The sequence below is a fragment of the Hemiscyllium ocellatum genome, chromosome 5 (assembly GCF_020745735.1).
Source record: "Hemiscyllium ocellatum isolate sHemOce1 chromosome 5, sHemOce1.pat.X.cur, whole genome shotgun sequence".
Taxonomy (NCBI): Eukaryota; Metazoa; Chordata; class Chondrichthyes; order Orectolobiformes; family Hemiscylliidae; genus Hemiscyllium; species Hemiscyllium ocellatum.
The window spans coordinates 65,494,091-65,514,475 of NC_083405.1; the positions used below are offsets into that span (position 1 = coordinate 65,494,091).

The 20,385-nt window shown below is 39.4% G+C and overlaps 1 protein-coding gene across 1 annotated transcript in view; it reads right to left on the minus strand.

The window, feature by feature from the left end:
- znf830 (zinc finger protein 830) overlaps positions 1-20,385 on the minus strand; it is a 45,404-nt gene that overhangs the window by 16,050 nt on the left and 8,969 nt on the right. Inside the window, exon 5 of the mRNA XM_060825483.1 lies at positions 16,635-16,834. Coding sequence (XP_060681466.1) covers positions 16,635-16,834 — 200 coding nt within the window. The remainder of the gene's footprint in view (positions 1-16,634; positions 16,835-20,385) is intronic.

Here is a 20,385-nt window from a genome sequence, read left to right on the forward strand (position 1 = left end):
CTCCATACCACACATTTCTGACTTGAACTACATTGCCATTCCTTCATTGTCACGGGATCAAAGTCCTGGAACTCCCTTCTAAACAGCACTATGGGCACTTGAAGACCAGATAGACAAGATTAGCTCGCTGTCGTCCTTTCAAGGAAATTAATCCTGCCAGCAATGAAAAGAAATGCCGGCATCCTATAAAAGAACAAAATAATTACTCACAGATCTTTGGCTGTATTGCTCACAGTATGCTGGAGATTCATTGTGTTACAACAAAGAAGGTAGGGATCAAATATAAAGGGAAATAGGACTACAAATGCATGACAGGAAGTTTAATACTTAAGAAGGTGCCATTATGTATAAAGAGAGGAAGGCCAGAGCAAGACTAAGACGAAGAGGAATGAAGTGGGGAAGGACCAACATTGATGAAAAAGAGTGTGGTGCAAAAGGAACTTTCAGGAGTTGGACAGAAGGTGTAGGAGAATCAAGCGGTTGGGAAGGATCATTGCCAAAACATCAAAAGTGAGCTCAGATGTCATAAATTGATCAGTTGGGCTAGAGAGGTGAGAGATTGCATTATCAGGGGCAAAATATATGAAACCTGCTCAGTGGTGTAGAACTGGATGTTTTTCCAACTCCCTTCTTCTGCTCATGTTTTACCCACAAAATTATTTTAATAAAGGTTTTATACAAATATAATATTTATAAAATGTAGCTTCAAACATATGTGCTCCACAGAATAAACAGCTATTTAACTGTTCTAGTCTGACTGGTTTTGTCAATAAGAATTGCCACTCCCTGCTCTTGACCTTTAGAAGGACTCTGGAATGAGAAAGAACCAACAAACCTGCTGAACTTTAACCAACAGATCATCAGTGTCTAAAAGTGAACTGAAAATTAGAGGTCAATATAAAATCTACATCATTCTGTCTTCAACAAATTCAATGACCTAGCTTTCACTGCTTTTTGAAAAAGAATTCTACAGACCAGTGATCCTCAGAAAAAAATCTTACTCACCTATGTCTTAAAAGACAGACCTCTTATTTTTAATACTATCCCCTCATTCTAGTGTTTCTCTACTTGACAGAATATCCTTGTACCCTCAGGGCCTTCTAATTTTAGGAAAAATCACCTCCAATTCTTCCAAACTCAAGTGGCTATAAGGCCCTCTCTCCCAACCTTTCTTTATAAGATAAACATGTCATCCATTGAATGATTAGAGGGAATCTCATCTGGACTGTTTCAAGTGCAATTATTTCATATTTCAAATTAGATCGAAGTTGTACCTAACATTCCAAACGTGGCTTCACCAAAGGCCTATGAAACTCCTTACTTCTATATTTCATTCTATGCAGATTTCTTTTCAACTCAATACATTACATGAATTTTGTAGATTTCACATTGAGCTTGAAACATTAACTCTGCTTTTCTATGCACGGATGTTGCCAGGCCCAATAAGTTTGCCCAACATTTTATTTTTATTTCAGATCTTCAGCATGTTCAGCACTTTGCTTTTATTCATATTGCATTCCTCCTGCAATAAACAACAACATTCCATTTTCTTTCCAAAACCATATGATTCATGGTCTGAGAATTTCCAAAGTTTGTGTCTTTATTTTAGACAGCGACAGCAACATCTGCCTTCCCACAAACAGATGGGTACAAGATTATAACACAATTAGATAAGGTTGATGAAGAAAATCTGGTTCCATTGGCAGGTACTACAAGAACATAGGGAATAGCGTGACATGAGTACAGGGAACGAAGCCCATGGTCAAGTTGGAGTAGTGAATGTTTCCAGTCCTTTTATTTGATCTTACTTTTATTTGTATTTTGATCTGCACTGTTTTTCTTTCTTTCCTCAAAAATAACTGCTCAAGTATTAGATTGACACTGGTGAACTTCCTTTTCTTTATAGTTTACAAAAATATATACAGACAGTGAAGTGTAGATAATCTTAAAGATTTGTTTTTAAGTTAATTCAAATATGAGTGATTACAGGGCAGGTGGAATTGCTGCTGCAATACATGAAAGCTTTATAGGGCCTAATGGTATCATAGATACGAGACTATTAATTGAGAGATACTAGACTGTTAATTCAGAGATCCAGGTTCGAATTTCATCATGACAGATAAATTTGAATTCACTCTGAGCAAAAATCTAGAATTCAGGCTATGAAACCATTGTTGATTGTTGAAGAAAACCCATCTGATCCTCGAATGTACTGTCAGAAGGAAATCTGCCATTCTTACCAGGTCTGGCCCATGTGCCTCCGGACCTAGAGCAAAGTGGTTGACTCATATCTTTACTAAGGGCAATGAGCCTGTGACTCCCACTTACCATGAATGAAAAGAAACATTAATCTGATCTAGAGTGAACTCACGTATAGTAAATGTTTGTAGCTCGAGGAACTTCAGACCTCAGTTGAAGACACTGACACATCAGGGAAGGGGAAAATTATGTAGATACTTTGCTTCAGAGGATAGTAATACACCCCTGAATTGATCATTAAAAATTGGGCTGTCATCAGCAACTGCAGGTTGCCTGTGACTGCAGGTGAGGCAGAAATGAGGGCACAGGGGTTATAAGTGAGGAGCTTTGGCTCCAGCAAATGTCGAAGAGTTGAGAATGGGGTCAGCAGGGAGAATGAGCAAACTGACCTCAGCACCTTGATATAGGGGATCATTCAGGAAGGGAAGGAAATAGAAATGTAGTTCAAGTAGGGTGCAGAATTATTAAGGGGATGGATATTGTTCTGTGCAGCTGTGAACAGAAGTCATAGATTTGTACAGAACAGAAACATCTCTATGACCAACGACACTGGCGCAATTGGAAAGATTATGAATAGTCAGGAAGTAAGTTAGAAAGCAGAAATTCCAAGGTAATAATCTCTGGATTATGACCTGAGCCAGTATAAACTGGTATAGGGTAAATAAAATCAAAGAATCAAGTGTGTGCCTCAAAGCGTGGTGTGGGTGAAATAGATTTCAGTTTGTGGGGCAACGGCACCTTGTTCTAGGGTAGAAGTTCCAGTGGATTGGATTTCATTTGAATTAATCTGAGACCAGATACCCTGGTGATTTGGATAAATTGGGATGCAAAGAGAGTTTTAAAATAATTAGACGAGGTGAGGGTTCAGGAGAGGGGAATTGTAGGCTTACAAAGCAAGAGGATGTGGCTGTAGTAGAGGACAGCTATTGGATAATCATACAGAGAGGTAGGGTCAAATTAAATAAACAGAGAAAAAGCCTACAGAAAAAAGGTCGAAGAAGAAAAAGGTAATGAGACAAAATTAACAGCTCTTTACTTGAATATGCATAATGTTTGGAACAAAATGGATTAACTAACTGCACAAATACATGTTAATGTGTATGATCTTCTAACCATTATGGAAATATAGTTACAAGGAGATCAAAACTGTGAAGTAAATGTTCAGGGTTAATATGACCATTTGGTTGGAGAGGCAAGAAGAAAAGGGCGGTAAGGTAGCATTGCTGGTACAGCAAACAAAGTGCAACAGCTTATGGCTGGAGGTAAGGCAGAAGATGACACTGATTGGAACAGAAGTAGACTTTCAGCCCTGTCACAGTAGCTAGGACAGAGAATGAATCAGTGGATAATGAGGGAATGTAACAAAGGCATTAATCATGAATGAGTTTAATCTTCATGTAGACCAGGATAGTCAGATTGGCAGAGGAAACCATGCAGAAGAATTCATAATATTTCTGAGAACATGTTGAGGATCCAACTGGGGATCAGGCTGATATGGATCTGGTGACAGGTAAAGAGGCAGATTTCATAAATATCAGCAGGTAAAAATCCCCTTGGAAACAGTGACCATAACGTGGTAAAGTTTAACATTGAGAGGGAAGAACCTGGTTTGGAAACAATTGCGCTCAGCTTAAATAAGGGTAACTACACAAGAACATGGGCAGAGCTTACTGGAGTGGACCAGAAAAGGAGTTTAGTAGCAATGAAGGCCAAGTAACAATGGCGAATGTTTAAGAAAATAATTAATGGGTCACAGCAAATACATAGTCCAGTGAGGAAGAAGCATTCTACGTGCAGGGATAAGTTAAACAGGTTAACCACTGAACTTGAGGAATAGCATCAAGTTGAAAAAATTAGCAGTAATCTAAAAGATTGTGAAAGTTTTAGAAACCAACAAAACATGGCCCAAAAATAATAAAGAGGAAGAAAATAAACTTTGAAGCTAAACTTGAAAGCAATATACAGGCAGACTGCAAGAGTTTCCTTAAATACATAAACTGTAAGAAAGAAGCCCAAGTGAATACAAGATCCTCAGAGAATGAGATTGGAAAAATAATAATGGGAAACCAGGAAATGGCACAGGAATTGAATAAATACTTTGCATCAGTCTTCACAGTAGAAGACACTAATAGCATCCCGATATTACAAAATATGCAAGGGGCAAAATCAGCAGAGTACATAGCAACTATCACTAGAGAAAAATTGTTAGGGAAACTAATGGGGGTAAGGACTGATAGGTTGCCTGAACTTGATTGGATGAATCCTAGGTTAAGTAAAGGGAGTAGCTGCAAAGATAGTGTAAGCACTGGTATTAATCTTCCAAGAGTCCTCAGATTTTGGTGAAGTCCTACAGGACTGGAAGACTACCAATGTAATACTTCTATTTAAAATGGAAACTGATAAAAACAGGCAATTATAGGCCAGTTATTGGGAGAAATGTTAGCCTATTATAAAGGATGCAGGAGCAGAGGATTTAGATATATATTATATGAACGAATAGAGTCAAATTCATGAAGGGGAAATCATGCCTGACAAATGTACTAGAATTGTTTGAAGGGAAAAAAGCAAGCGAAAGTAAAGCTGTGACTGTAATATACTCTGGTTTTTAGAGGGTATTTGATGAGGTACCACATTAGGCTAATTAATGGTGTTGGAGGTAGCATATAATCAGGGATAGAGACTTGGCTAACTAATAAAAAACAGAGACCATATGAGCATGGATAGAGAATTGGCTAACTAATAGAAATCTGCGACTAATAGTGTGTCAAGGAATCAGTGCTTGGCCCACAATTATTTATAATATATACTCATGATTTGGCTCAGAAATGTGAATGTACTACCCAGGTGTGCAGATGAAACAAAAATAGATGGGAAGGCAAATGGTTGGAAGACACAAAGAGTCTGCAGAGGACCATAGACAGATTAAGTGAGGTTATGCAATATGGTCGTAATATTATATAAATGGAGGAAAATTGCAGAGAGTAATGGAACAGAGAGATTTGGAACTCCTCATCCATGAATCACAAAAAAACAAACCATCCAAGTTCAACAGGTAATAAAAAAAGGCAAATAGAATGTTGGCTTGTCCTCCAAAAGGAATAGAGTATGAAAGTAGGGAGGCTTTGCTAAAATCATATAAGGGACTAGTCAGACTGTAGCTAGAATATTGTCAATAGTTTTGGGCCACTTATCTGAGGGAAGATGTATTAGCACAAGAGGCAGTCCTGAGAACGTTTACTAGGCATGGATGGAATGTCTTATGAGAGATTGAGTACACTGGGCCTGTATCTTTGGATTATAGCAAAATGAAAGGTAACCTTATCGAAACATAGAAGATTCTTGGGAGACTTGACAGCTGAGACTGGCAGAAAAGTTGTCTCTCATTGTGGGAGAGTCTAGGATCAGAGGGCATAATCTTGAAAGATGGGGTCATCCATTTAAAACATGGATGAGGAGAAATTTCTTCTTTCAGAGAGCTATTAACCTACGGAAACCTTTGCCATAAACAGCTGGGTTAAGTGCATTCAAAACTGAGAGATATTTTTAGTCAGGAAGGGAATTAAGGCTTATGGGAAAAGGCAGGAAAGTTGAATTAAAAGATTACCAGAATTTCACTGAATGGTGGAGCAGTAGCTATGGGCTGAATGGCCTACTTCTGTTTCAATGTCTTATGGTCTTAAACAGATTCAAGGTTTTGGATAAGCGATGCAGAGGAAATGTTAAGGAATGCCTGCAACGAAGATTCAAACCTGATTGCATGGATTCATTTAGGGAGTCATGGGATACAGGCTAGTTCTGACAGATACTAACCTGGTCCAAGAAAGGCAGGCAGGTTGGAGAAAGGCAGTCATTTTACAAAGATGGGTGATTGAAGTCATTTTCCTGAGGGAGAAATTATGACAGAAGTTTTGAAAGTGACGGGACAGGGCTTAAAGTAAAAAAGCAATTTGCATTGCTGCCTAGGATGAGATGTCAGGAAGGAAATTAGTTGATTTCTCTCCAAATTTTAATATCATGCATACATTCAAGTTTATTAAAAAAAAGTGAAAAAATACTGATGGCAGTGATTTTCTTCACAGAAGGGCTCAATGGTACTTAGCTCCACGGTGGCACAGTGGTTAGCACTGCTGTCTCACAGCACCAGAGACCCGGGTTCAATTCCCGACTCAGGCGACTGACTGTGTGGAGTTTGCACGTTCTCCCCGTGTCTGCGTGGGTTTCCTCCGGGTGCTCCGGTTTCCTCCCACTGTCCAAAGATGTGCGGGTCAGGTGAATTGGCCATGCTAAATTGCCCGTAGTGTTAGGTAAGGGGTAAATGTAGGGGTATGGGTGGGTTGCGCTTCGGCGGGTCGGTGTGGACTTGTTGGGCCGAAGGGCCTGTTTCCACACTGTAAGTCTAATCTAATTTACTCAGGGCTACCTTTGCTTTTTTTTTGTGAATTACTGTTAATAAGAGCAAGGCAACATCTTGATCTGAAAGTACACAGATGATATGGTTTTTGTATTTTTCATAAGGACTAACAAAGTAATTTGGTGAAACAATTTGTAAAATGGTGAAATAACAATTATTTTAAAGTAAATGGAAACTAGAGCAAGAACTAACTACAGTGTAGGAAAAAGGACAGTTTATTACATTCATCGGAAGATCCATAATGTGACTTTGAAATAGATAATAACTACAAATATCGAGGACTTAAACTTGATGATAAGTTGATTTGGAAGGAATAGTGTACAGGTATAATAGTAAAGGGAAATATGTATTACTTCAGAAAATTAAAATCCTTTCAAGTAGGTCCCACTATTATGAAACGCCTTGTTATGGCGAGAGTTGAGAGTGCTGTCCATTATCGATGTCTCTCTTGGTACTGCTGCCTTAGGAAAGTAGAATCCTTAAATGAAGACAGACTCAAAATAAAAGTGCAGCGCACAAGGATTTGAGTGTTCCTCTGCATGGTATAAAAAGTTAGCATGTAAATGCAGCAAGCAATTAAGGGAATTGTAACTTTCATTGCTACAGGTTTGGAGTTTAAAAATAGGGAAGTCTTGTTACAATCTTACAGAGTGTTAATGGGGCCACACTTGAAGCAGAGTGTGGAGTTTTGGTATCTCTGCATTTATGAAAGGATATACTGGCACTGGAGGTTTTTTCAAAAGAGATTCACTATGCTGACTGCTGGGATTAAGGGACTGTGCTATGAAGAACAGACAAACAAGTTAGGCCTTTATTCATTAAAGTTTAGAAGAGTGATCTTACTAAAACATACAAGATTTTAAGGGGGCTTGACAGAGTAGATGCTGAGAGACAGTTTCAACTCACGGCGGTAATCTCAAACCAGGGAACAGATAATAAGGGCACACTTATTTAAAACTAATATCTGAAAGAATTTTTCTCTCAGAGAGTTGTAAACGTTTGAAATCCTGTCTCCCAAAGAGTTGTGGAGATTCCATCACTGAAAGTATTTAAAGAGAATGTAGATACATGTTAAAAAGCATGGAGTTGAAGGTTGTGAGGAACTGTAGGCAGAATGGTGGCTCAGTGGTTAGCACTGCTGCCTCACAGCACCACGGACCTGGGATTGATTCCAGCCTCAGGTGACTGTCGATGTGGAGTTTTCATGTTCTCCAAGTGTCTGTGTGGGTTTCCTCCTGGTGCTCCAGTTTCCTCCCACAGTCCAAAGATGTGCAGGCTAGGTGGATTGGCCATACAAAATTGCCCCATAGTATCTGGGGATATGAGGTTAGGTGGGTTAACCATGGGAATTGTAGGGATGAGATGTGTTTGAGTGAGATGCTCTTCAGAGGGTTGGTGTGGACTCAATGGCCTGTCATATTGTAGGAATTCTATGATTCTATGAAGAGATATGGAAGACCAGTGGAGGCCTGGGCTGATCATCTATGATTTTATAGAATGGTGGGGCAGAGTTGAGGGGCTGAATGACTTACTCTTGCTCCTATTTGTTAAACTTTTATGTTTAAGGACACAGATTATTGAACCTGGCAGGAAAGGCATTTAATAAGTAGATATTTCTTGACAAAAGCTGATCAAAACGTTGGTGAAAATAACTTTTGTCATAAACAATGAAAAACATTCCTGGTCTAAGTATTACTGCTGGTTGTGTATAGAGAAAAGGCTACTAAGCCTCAAATATAGGTCAAATTGGTTCTCAATTTGTTTGTGTATTTGTTGAATGCATGAGAATATGTAGCCATGATCGATCTCTGTAATTAGTTATTTTAAAAGCATTGGAATAGATGTTTTACTAAAATTTTAATTAAAGTTTACCTCAGTTGCCAGATAAGTTTGTTTCTTTTCATTGTTACTCATTTGTGTTCTTTTATATTGAATAGAATTAGAAAGACTTTTGTTTTCGAAAGGTGATAACGAAGTGCATTTGGCAACAAATGAGTAAAGATCATTGCGTTAATTGCAGCATTATTGAGATGGATGAGAAGGTGTATGTAATTAAAACTGGATGTAAGTTAAAGAGAGCACTTCTACGAATGGTTACCAACCAACAGGAATTTATGTAACTACAATGGTTATATACAGTGAAATATAAACCTGCTCAGAGTTCACAAAATTGGAATGAGTTTTCTTTGTATCCAGGTATACATGCATTATTGTTGCTCATAATGACTGTCAAAGCTGGAATTCCTCCATGCCCTGCACTGCAAATATGTATATTATAACATTACCATTATTATGAAAACTACATTTTTTAAATGTAGGATTTATAAAAGAACACCAGGTCTGAAAGACTGGCAGACAGTCCTAGGGTAATTAAAGATCAAAGGAAGACCTGCGCCATGACTGTAAAGCTATGTGAGGTGTTATAGGTAAAACATTGGGAGCCTTGTTAATTACCTGGAGAAGGTTGACTGTGAGAGGGGGTTTGGACTTACGCTGAAAAAAAAGGGGGAGGGGGGGTTAAATTATTGGTACTTTCCTCAGATCAGAGAAGATGAACACAACTGAAAGACAAGAGAAAGTTTTTCAGATCAAAGGAAAAGCTTCATTTTATATGAAAATAGCCCATACGTGTCACATTCTTAAGAAAATAAATTGGGAAAGGATTTTCCTTTCTATTAATATGTCTCTGCTCTTTTCACAGCACCTGAAGATGTCTGCCTGAGAGTGGGGACTGGATCAATAAGACTGCTAAGAAAGCAAGATGGTATTGTGGGACACTAACTAAGAATCTGATCTGATAATCCTCAACTCTACTTTTCTGCCTAATCCCCCAAACCCTTGACTCTCTCACTGGATAAAAAAATCTATCTCAGACTTCAACATTCAACAAGCCTCCGCAGTGAAGAATTTCACAGATTGACTAGCCTGAGAGAATAAAAAAAAGTCCTCATCTTAATATGAAATGAGCAACTGCTTATTCTGGTCCTAAACTCTCTGCATCTTCCCTATATAATCCACAAAGAAGTTATATGTTTCAGTAGGGTCTCTTTAATCTAAACTCGAATGAGTACAAGCCCAACCTACGCAACCTCTCTGCATAAGAAAATCCTCTTTACTGGGAATCAACTTAGTGAACCTTCTCTGGACTGCCTCCAACCCTAGTAAAGCTTTCTTTAGATCAGGGAACGAAATCCGCTCTCAGGATTGAGAGTGTGGCCTAACTAGTGCATTGTAGAGTTCAGCAAGACTTCTGTATTTTAATACTTCATTCCCTTTGAAACGAAAGCCACCATTTCATTTGCTTTTCCTATTATTCATTGAACTTGGATGTTAGCTTATTACGATATGTGCACCAAGATCCCCCACTCATTCCTTGCTGTAGTGTACTGTTCTTCTATTCTTCCCACCATGTACATAATCTCTCATTTTCCTGCATTATATCCCATCTGCCAACTTTTTGCCCGTAAATCACAAAAGAATGTAGTAATTTGGAAACCTCATACCATGTTATTGTCTATTGCAACTGAATACAAAAGCTGGGAGATTATGACATACTTGGGACAGGGCACATGAGAGACCATATCTGGAATACTGTAGAAAGTATTGATCTCCTTATTTAAGTACGTATATACACTGGGGGTAGTTCAGAAAAGGTTTACCATATTAATTCCTGGAAAAAGTGAGTTGTCTTATGATGAAAGGTTAGATAGGATGGTCTTGCATCTGCTGGAGTTTAGAAGAGTAAGAGGTGACTTGACTGAATCATATAAAATCTGAGGGGACTTGACGGGGTAGATATGAAGAGGATGTTTTTGTTTTATGAAAGAATCCAAAATCAGGGACCACTGTTTATAAATAAGAAACCATCCATTTAAACCAGAATTGAGACAAGGTCTTTTTGGAATGCCCTTCCTGAAAAGGCAACGGAGGCAATGTCTCCAAATATTTTGAAGGTAGAAGTGGATAGATTCTCCACAAGCAAAGAGGTGAAAGTTTATTGGGATAGGTGAGAATTTGGATTTAAGGCTACAGTCAGATAAGCCATGATCTTATTAGATGATGGAGCAGAATCAAGAGGACAGCTAGTTACCCCCTGTTTCCTGTCCATATATTTGTGTGTATGACCTGCTCTCAGTTAGCAAAATTCCACATTCCACAACAGGAATTATTAACCATCAGAGTTCGGTGGTCTTTTCCCAAATTCATTATACTTCTTGAATATATAGCACAAAACAATTCCAACTCAGCAAATATACAGTCCCATAGGTACACCTTCTTTTGTGCATCTTGTTTCCTTCCATGTCAGTTAATATCTATGAAAGGCCACAAGCAGAATGTTGGCCATCTATTTAGAGGGCAGAACTATAGACACAGAGGTTGTTTTTTATGTCAACCACGTGTAGCAGAATGTGAAAGAACCAGCCAACAACTTGAAATTGTTCAGATTGTTCCAAGGAAACAAGTCAAAGATATTCACTGCAGTATTTCCTTCATATTACACAAACAATAAAATGAAAGATAAACCAGGCTAGAAAGTTTATACTTTTGTACTTTGCAAATCAATTGCATTTACAGGTTGGTACTGAGCGAGATCAGGTTCAGGTACAAGCTAGGGCTTGTTTAATAACTGGGATGACAACAAACACAGAATAGGTACAGACTTGCATGACCAAGACTTATTTCACCAAGTCCCACGCTATTAAGTTAATACACTTTGTAGACTGAAATATAAAAGTCAAAATGCCCTCAAAATTCGTTAACTGCACAAAATCCATTTAACACGGAAGACAATAATTCACGTGGAACAATATAATCATTCCTTCACTGTTGAACAGTTTTGATACCCTTATGTAAGTATACTCGCATTGGAAGCAATCTAGAGAATGTTCAAAACAAACACAGAGAAACTCAGCAGGTCTGACAGCATCTGTTGAGATAGAAAGAGCCAGGTATGACTTTTTAAGAATACCAGAAAAATTCACTAAGCTGAAAGCAGGTATGGAGGAAGTGGCTTTTAAGGAAAGATTAAGTAGGTTGGGCCTTTACTTATTGGAAAGTAGAAGAATGAGAAAAGACTTTCTTAAAGCAGAACAAGTTTCTTCAGGAGCTTGACAGGGTACATGCAGAGACATTGTTTCCCTTTGTAGAGCAGTCCAAAACCAGAGGGCATAATTGCACAATAAAAGGTTGCCCATTTAAGACAGAGGTGAGGAGGAATTTCTTCCCTCAGAAAATGGTGAATCTGAGAAATTCCTTTCTGTAGGTGGCTGATCAGGTTGGGTGTAAAGAATTTTCAAGGTCATACTAGAGCCCTTGCTGATTTTTCATTATTTTTATCTTGTTCTTTTATCAGTTTTAATTTTGGGCTGTCTACAGAGAACTGTGAGCGAAAGATGACTTTCAAACTTTGGGCAAGAGTTTTATTAAGAATGAAAAAAGACCAACAAGTTTTTGTTTGTTCATGAGGCAAGACCTGGAAGTTAACTGCAGGTTGGTTCTTGATCCAAAAGGTTCTGCAGATGCTTCCTCACTGGAGGAGAGCATTGTGTGTAAACAGAGAGCAGAGGTTGACTACTAATGAGGTCAGCACCTGGGAATTGGTTTCAGCAAGTCTGGAAAAGACCATGCTCAAACAGATGGCAGATGTTGAATGGTAATTGACTGTCTCCTTCAAGAAGTCTCAGTCTGTCAGGGAGTGGTCAGAGTTTGAATTGGGTTTTGGATTGTATTTTCTGTGATAAAAATAATCTGTCTATTGATACTTCAAGATGAAAGATTTGCAAGCTTCCTCCCTAACCTCCCATGAGTAGATCTCAGAAGCTCAAAGAATAAAAACAAAGTTATAAATCTTACTGTCTTTATCTAACTGTAAAGATGGGAAAATTGAGGACTTCTTTGGCACTCCGTCATTAGGTACACGCCCCACACCAACCCACCCTCTACTCTTGGTACCTTCCCTTGTTGCCACAAGAGATTAAAATCTGCTCCCACACCTTACCCCTCACCTTCGTCCAAGGCCCCAAAGGATTCTTCCACATCTTGCAGAGATTTTCCTACACCTTCACACATATCATCTACTGTGTCCGTTGCTCTAGGTGTGGTCTCCTCTACATTGGGGAGGCAGGACATCAACTCGCGGAACGTTTCAGGGCACATCTCTACCTTCCTGTGGCCGAAAACTTTAACTCCCCCTCTCACTCCACCAAAGACATGCAAGTCCTGGGCCTCCTCTACAACCAAATCCAAGCCACCCGATCCCGGAGGAAGAACACCTCATCTTCTGCCTTGGGACCCTCTAACCACATGGCATCAACGTGAACTTTACCAGTTTCCTTATCTCTCCTCCCCTACTTCATCCCAGATCCAATCCTCCAACTCAGCAACACCCTTTTGATCTGTCCTACTTGTCTAGTTCTTTCCCAGCTGTCTGCTCCACCTTCCCCTCCGATCTATCAACATCACCCCCACCTCCATCTACCTATCGCCTTCCCAGTTACCTTCCCCCAGCTGCATCCCCACCCTTTTATTTATTTCTCAGCAATCACATACCTGATGAAAGGCTTATGCCCAAAAAGTCAATTCCCCTGCTCCTCGGATGCTGCCTAACATGCTGTGCTTTTCCAGCATCACACTTTTCTATTCTGAACTGTAAAAATTACTTTGATCAACTTAGAGTCAGAGTCATACAGATATACGGTGCGGAAACAGATCCATCAGTCCAACTTGTCCATATCAACCGGATATCCTAAATATGTCAGCATTTGGCCTACATCTCTCTTAAACCCTTCTTCTTTGTATATCCACCCAGATGCCTTTTAAATGTTATAATTGGACTGGCCTCCACCACTTCCTCTGATAGCTCATTCCATATACATACCACCCTCTACGTGAAAAAGTTGCCCCTTAGGTCTCTTCTAAATCTTTCTTCTCTCACCCTCAAACTGTGCCCTCTAGTATTGGACTCCCCCACCTGAGGGAAAATACCTTATGTATTTACTCCATCCATGCCTCTCAAGATTTAATTTCTATAGGGTCAGCTCTCAATCTCTGATGCTCCAAGGTAAATAGCATCAGCCTATTCAGCCTCTCCCTATAGCTGAAACCTCCAGCCCTGGCAGCATCATTGTAAACATTTTCAGAATCCTTTCAAGGTTCACAATATTCTTCCTATGGGAGTTAGACCAGAATTGAACAGAGTATTCCACAAATGACCTAACCAATGTCCTGTACAGCTGCAACATGACCTGCCAACTTCTATACTCAATGTACTGATCAATAAAGGTGAGCTGCATTGTCTACCTGTAACTGAACTAAGAACCTGCATTCGAATGTCTCTTTGTTTAACAACATTCTCAAGGATAAGTCCTGACCTGATCTGATCTGCTTTCCCAAAACGCAGCACCTCACATTTAGCTAAACTAAACTTTATCTGCCACTCCTTGGCCCACTGTACTATCAGATAACCTTCTACGTTGTTCACTACACCTCCAATTTTGGTGCATTTGGAAACTTACTAACTATACCTCCTATGTTCATATCCAATACACTTATATAAATGATGACAAGTAGTGGACCCAGCACCAATTCTTGTGGCACACCACTGGTCACAGGCCTCCAGTCTGAAAAGCAACCCTCCACCACCACCCTCTGTCTTCTACCTTCCATCCAGTTCTCTCTGTTTTCTATGAGATCTAACCTTGCCAACCAGTCTGTCACATGGAACCTTTTTGAACACTTTAGTCAAGTTCACACAGATCACATCCACCACTCTGTCCTCATTAATACTCTTTGTTACTTCTTCAAAAAACTCAATTAAGTTAGTGAGGCACGATTTCCCACACACAAAGCAGTTTGACTATTCCTAATCAGTCCTTGCCTTTCCAAATACGCGTAGCTTCTGTCCCTCAATCTTCCCTCCAACAACTTACCCGTCATTGATGTCAGGCTCATCCGTCTATAGTTCCCTGGCTTTTTGTTTCTTAAATAGTGGCACTAGATTAGTCAACCTCCAGTTTTCTGGCAACTCACCTGTGGCTATCAATAATACAAGTATCTCAGCAAGGGACCCAGCAATTACTTCCCTAGTTTCCCAGAGTTCAGGGTACACCTGATCAGGTCTCAACCAAGAAACTATCATCTATGCCTGAGGAACAACATATCATGAAAACAACTTAAATGGTCTGTCAGTTTTGTTATCTTCTTTCATTTATCCCTTAACTGTGTTTGCTTGTCTGTCTTTTTGTTAGAATGGGGCTGTAAAAGAACAATGGTTTTTGGGCAGAGAACGTGGACCAATTAGATGACCTTACTGTTGAATTTTTGCTCTGTTAAAGTCATTACATTGTTAATAAGCTGCTAAGTATTTTGTTTAAGACACAAACTGATGTCAAGGATTGATTATACACAAAGGTTTGGACTGGATATTCAGAAAGATTCGTTGGGAACCTGTGGAGTCAATTTTGAGGGTATTTGAAAGTTTTAATTTTACTGTCACTATTACAGAGGTAGAATGACTGATTTGGCTCGGCTGTCTGTCTCCACGTTGTAATGGTCATGACAGACAGATTTTTTAATCAGTAAGAGAATTGAGAGTTATAGGCAAAAGGCAGGAGAGTGAAATTGAGGATTATCAGTTCAGCCATGATCTCATTAGTGGTGGAGCAGATTTGATGGACTGAATGGCCTATTTTCGCTCCTCCATCTTATGATCTTATCCTGAAACTCTTTACCTTTCAGCACTGTAGATGTACAGACATATCATGGGTGCAACATGTCTAGAAGGCAGTTCATCACCAACTTCTCAAGGCTGATTAGTAAGAGTAGACTAATGCTACACTGAACTAGCCAGTGATGACCAGATCCTATGAAATATTAACAAGAATTACTTGAATTACAACACAACCCACATAAGACTGTAAAGCAATTCACTGACCGTGTTTCTTTTTAAACATACAAAGCCCACAGTCCTTATAGTTTAATTTTTCATAGGGTATGAACATTACTGGCAATGTCAGCATATGTTAACCATCTTAAATGTCCTTGCACGGACTGGCTTGCTCAGCAATTTCAGATGGAAGTTCAATTGCATTGTTATGGGTCTCCAATCACATGCAGGACCAACTAGATAAGGATGACAGCTTTCCTTCCTCAAAGAAAGGTATCGATGGGCTTTTATAACAATTAATAATAGCTGTCATAATCACTATTGCTGAAATAAACTTTATCTTACATATTCTAGATGTATGAGTTGAATTTTAGTTCCACTAGGTGCAACTGGAACCTATGCACATGGAGCATGAACTCAGGTCCCAAACACATTACCACAAAACCACCATCTTTATGAGAAGCCACGTTAATCACATTAAGCACTAATGTTTTTGTTTAGGATTTAGGATCAAATCTAATAGCAGTAGGAAAGAAATTCATCGGATATACTTCCTATATATCCAGAATGCAGTATCTGAATTTAACTAATTAACTAAAGTAATTGATTTGGAGACTGGAGGTTTGAAAGTTTCTCATCCTGAACTACAACCTATTAAATGCTTACAAAGTCTAACATCTTTCCCAGTTGAACAATCATTTATGCCCCTATCTCAAGGAGCCATGAAGCAAAGAGATTCCATGACAATGAAAATCATTGATCTATTAAATGAAAAACCAGTTTCTTATATTTTCTACAGCAGAAGGTCTTTATGGGTTTGCTTAAAAAAAATAAGCTAAAAAACTACAGAACGATAAAAATGTCCTATCATATATAAAAGGCAGCTTGGCACCAATTCTGCAGGTTAGGGAGTTTAAATTTCAGGTAAGTACAGAATCATTTGAGTAACAATACCATTGTCCAATTAAGCAAACAACAGTCTTCCAATTTTCTAATTGCACAATGTTCCCAAATAAATTTTGTCAACATGATCAATGCTTAAAGAAGGAATGTTGCCCCACTTGTCAGAAAAATGCTTACCAGCAGGCAGACCATGTCCAGCCTGTGATTCCATTGGTCCTGGAAGAGCTGAGTGGGCCATAACACCTTTCTTGCCCTCTTTTACCATGTCATTGCTATCTTCATCACAACCAATAACAGTTAATCCAAGACCAGAATTCTGTGAAGACTTTGGCTGTTGAGAAACTTTGTTCACTGGATCAATAAAATCAGGTGGTAACCTGGAAAAACATTTGAGTGATATAATCATTACAACACAACAGGGAGCCATCCAGACTGATGAGACAAAAAATTTGCAGATGCTGGAATCCAAAAAAGACAAACAGGAGCCTGGAAAAACACAGCAAACCAAGCAGCATCAGGAGGTGGAGACGTCAATGTTGCAGATATAAAAATACTTACACCCAGAACGGTGGCTTCTCCACCTCATGATGCTGTCTGGCTTGCTGTGTTCTTCCAGCATCTATCAAGTCCAGGCTGTAGAGTCCATGCTATTATGTAGACCTACTCCCTGGTTCTTTTCTTTTAGCTCTGCAAGTTTTCCCCTTCAGCCAACACATTCAAAGCAGACATTATCGAATTCCCTTTCAAATGTCACAACTGAATCTACCTCCATACTTTTCCAGGCAGTTTCTGAACCCATTGACTCTTTAAAGCATTACTACTGAAGTTTCTTTTGCCAGTCTTTTTAAAGATAGGTTCATTGAATTACCTGATTTGGAGATGCCAGCGTTGGACTGGGGTTTACAAAATTAAAAATCACACAACACTGGGTTATAGTCCAACAAGTTTATTTGGAAGCACTAGCTTTTGGAGCACTGCTCCTTCATCAGGTGGTTGTGAGATTTTTAACATCGAACTACCTGTCATTTTCATGATTTTATTTCATTATAATCCTCATTAGAGGCACTTTATAGTAAAAAGACTCCTACAGTTAATAAAAAAAATTGGCCCTCAATTTGCCATCTGCAACTTATTACATCAGTTATCGAGTCAGAGATATACAGCACGGAAACAGACACTTTGGTTCAACTCGTCCATGCCAACCAGATATCCTAAATTAATCCAGTCCATGTGCCAGCATTTGGCCCATATCCCTTTAACCTCTTCCTAATCATATACCCAATCCAGATGCATTTTAAATAGTATAATTGTACCAGCCTCCACCACTTCCTCTGGCAGCTCACTGCATGCACACACCACTCTATGTGTGAAAACGTTTCCCTTTAGGTCCCTTTTATATCAATCCCCCCCTCACCCTAATCCTATTTCATCCAGTTCTCAATTATCCTACCCTTGGAAAAAGACCTTGGCTATTCATCCTACTAAGGCTTGTCATGATTTTGTAAACCTTTATAAGATCAGTCCTCAGCCTCCAATCTCCAGGGAAAATAGTCCTAGCCTTATTCAGCCTCTCCTCTTGCTCAAACCTTCCAACCCTGGCAACGTCCTTGTAAATCTTTTCTGCACCCTTTAAGTTGAACAATATCTTTCCGAAGGCAGGGAGACTAGAATTGGATGCAGCATTCCAAAAGTGGCCTAATCAATGTCCTGTACAGCTGCAACATGTCATCCCAACCCTACAATCAATGCACTGACCCGTAAAGGCAAGTATACCAAACACCTTCTTCAGTACCCTGTCTACCGTGATCATCTTCAAGGACTCTTAGCTCAGCAACACCTCTACCATTAAGTGTATAAGTCCTGCCCTGATTTGCCTAACTAAAATGCAACACCTCATCTTTATCTAAATTAAACTCTACTTGCCATTCAAGTTATTTACTTTCCTTAAAAGTAATAACTGGATTGAAAATATTATTTTAAACCATATGTCCCATGTAAAACTTTCGCTTCATATTTTGCTACTGAAATACTTTGAATGATTAAGTTTATTTTGGAAGTCAATGGGGGAATAGGGTATTGCATTTTGAATGTTATATTGTTTATATATATTACAGCTAGGGAATAAAAATAGGAAAGGAAATTTTCTAGAAGTGCTGAAAATTTACTGAATGCTCTCACAGGCAAATAAATTTACCTGTTCTTTTTATTCGGCCAATTCTGCTCTAATGCTGATTTTGTGGGTTGATTCTAATTTGACAATATCTGTTTTAGTCCACAATTTAGAAACTTTAGGAAAAACCCATCCCTATAAACCTTGTTAGTGTATGTGTACAATACTTTTATAGTTTCCTAATGATAGTGAGCCGCTATACAGACTAGGAAAGTCCGAGTTTCAGACCCTGGTCCATACTGAGATTTCAAATTGTTCAGTTGATACATCTGACTGCCAGCCAATAATCTATCCACTCAATTCTCCTCTAGCCCCAATCTACTATCGCCTTCTAAGCTTATCATAAGTTCAACCTCAATGTTTTCCATTTGCGCCTTCCCAGGTGTCTCCACTCCCAAGATGTCCATTTTCTCCCTATTCATTCCTTCCATGCATTGAAGAACAAGGTTTCAGCTCTATGCAAATGTATAACAAAAAGTCAGATTCCCAGAAAGGGGCCAAGCTTATTTCAGAAGTGACAAGTCAGTAACAGACATAGCAAGTGAGATGCGGGAAAAGCACAGCAGGTTAGGCAGCAGCCAAGGAGCAGGAGAATCGAGTTTCGGTCATAAGCCCTTCATCATGAATGAGGCTGAGGGGTGCTGAGAGATAATTGGGAGGGAAGTGGGGCTGCGGGGGGGGGAGGTAGCTGAGAATGCAATAAGTAGATGAAAGTGAGGGAGAAGGTGATAGGTTGGAGAGGAGGGTGGAACAGATAGATGGGAAACATGATGGACATGGGGGAAGGGAAAATGAGGAAGTGGTGAAATCCACAATAATCCCGTGAGGAAACTGGTGAAGCCAGGCGCCAACTTGCAGACACCTCCTTCTACTGCCCCCTTGACCATGATTTCACCTCCATCACCAAACCATCTTCTCTGATCTCCAGCTTCTGCAGTACTCACTTTCTCCACAGCAAATGAGATGAAGAGTATGAACTTCACGGAGGTGGTCGCATCTCAGGATAAGAACATGCAGGGAAAAAATGAACAGGTGACTACTACAATGTTTTGGAATACCAGACAGGTAATGCAAGTGTTCCCAGAGTCTATCCTGATAATGAACTGGTTGTCCATTTTGGATACTGGTGCTGGTGACAGCACCGCAGAGAAACTTCTGAAGAATCACTACTGGTGGCTGGGATTTGAGAATGAAAGGGCAATAGTGGTAGGAAATTCGACTGTTATGGAACAGACAGGCATTTCTACAGATGTAAGCATCGTTCCATGATTTTATGCTATTTTCCTGGTGTCACTGTCAAGGATATCATCAAGTGACAATGTGACATTGTTTTGGGAAGAAATCATGATCCGCAATGATAAAAAGGAAGATGAAGTCCTGAAAGCAGCTAGGAAAGGAAATTAAAAGTATGGGCTCTACAGAAGTCATCTTAGGCAAACTCCCAATATCATGTGCCAGTGTGTATAGAAATAGTATAACTGGCATCTAAACTTTTAGTTGGAGGAATAGGTAGAAGGGAGGACTTTAGATTTCTGGGACATTGGGACCAGTTCTAGTGAAGGAAGGACCTTATAAAGAGGAAGCATTATGTTTAAGTAGATCTGGGACTATTTTGCCCACAGAGAAAATTGCTGGTTCTTTTCGAGGTTTGTGGGGGACGGGACGCGGAGGGTTGACTGAAGGCGATATTTGAAATTAGCTTGAGAGGAAGCTGGGAACCTAACATAAAGAGAATTTAGCCTGGAGAAAAATAAAATT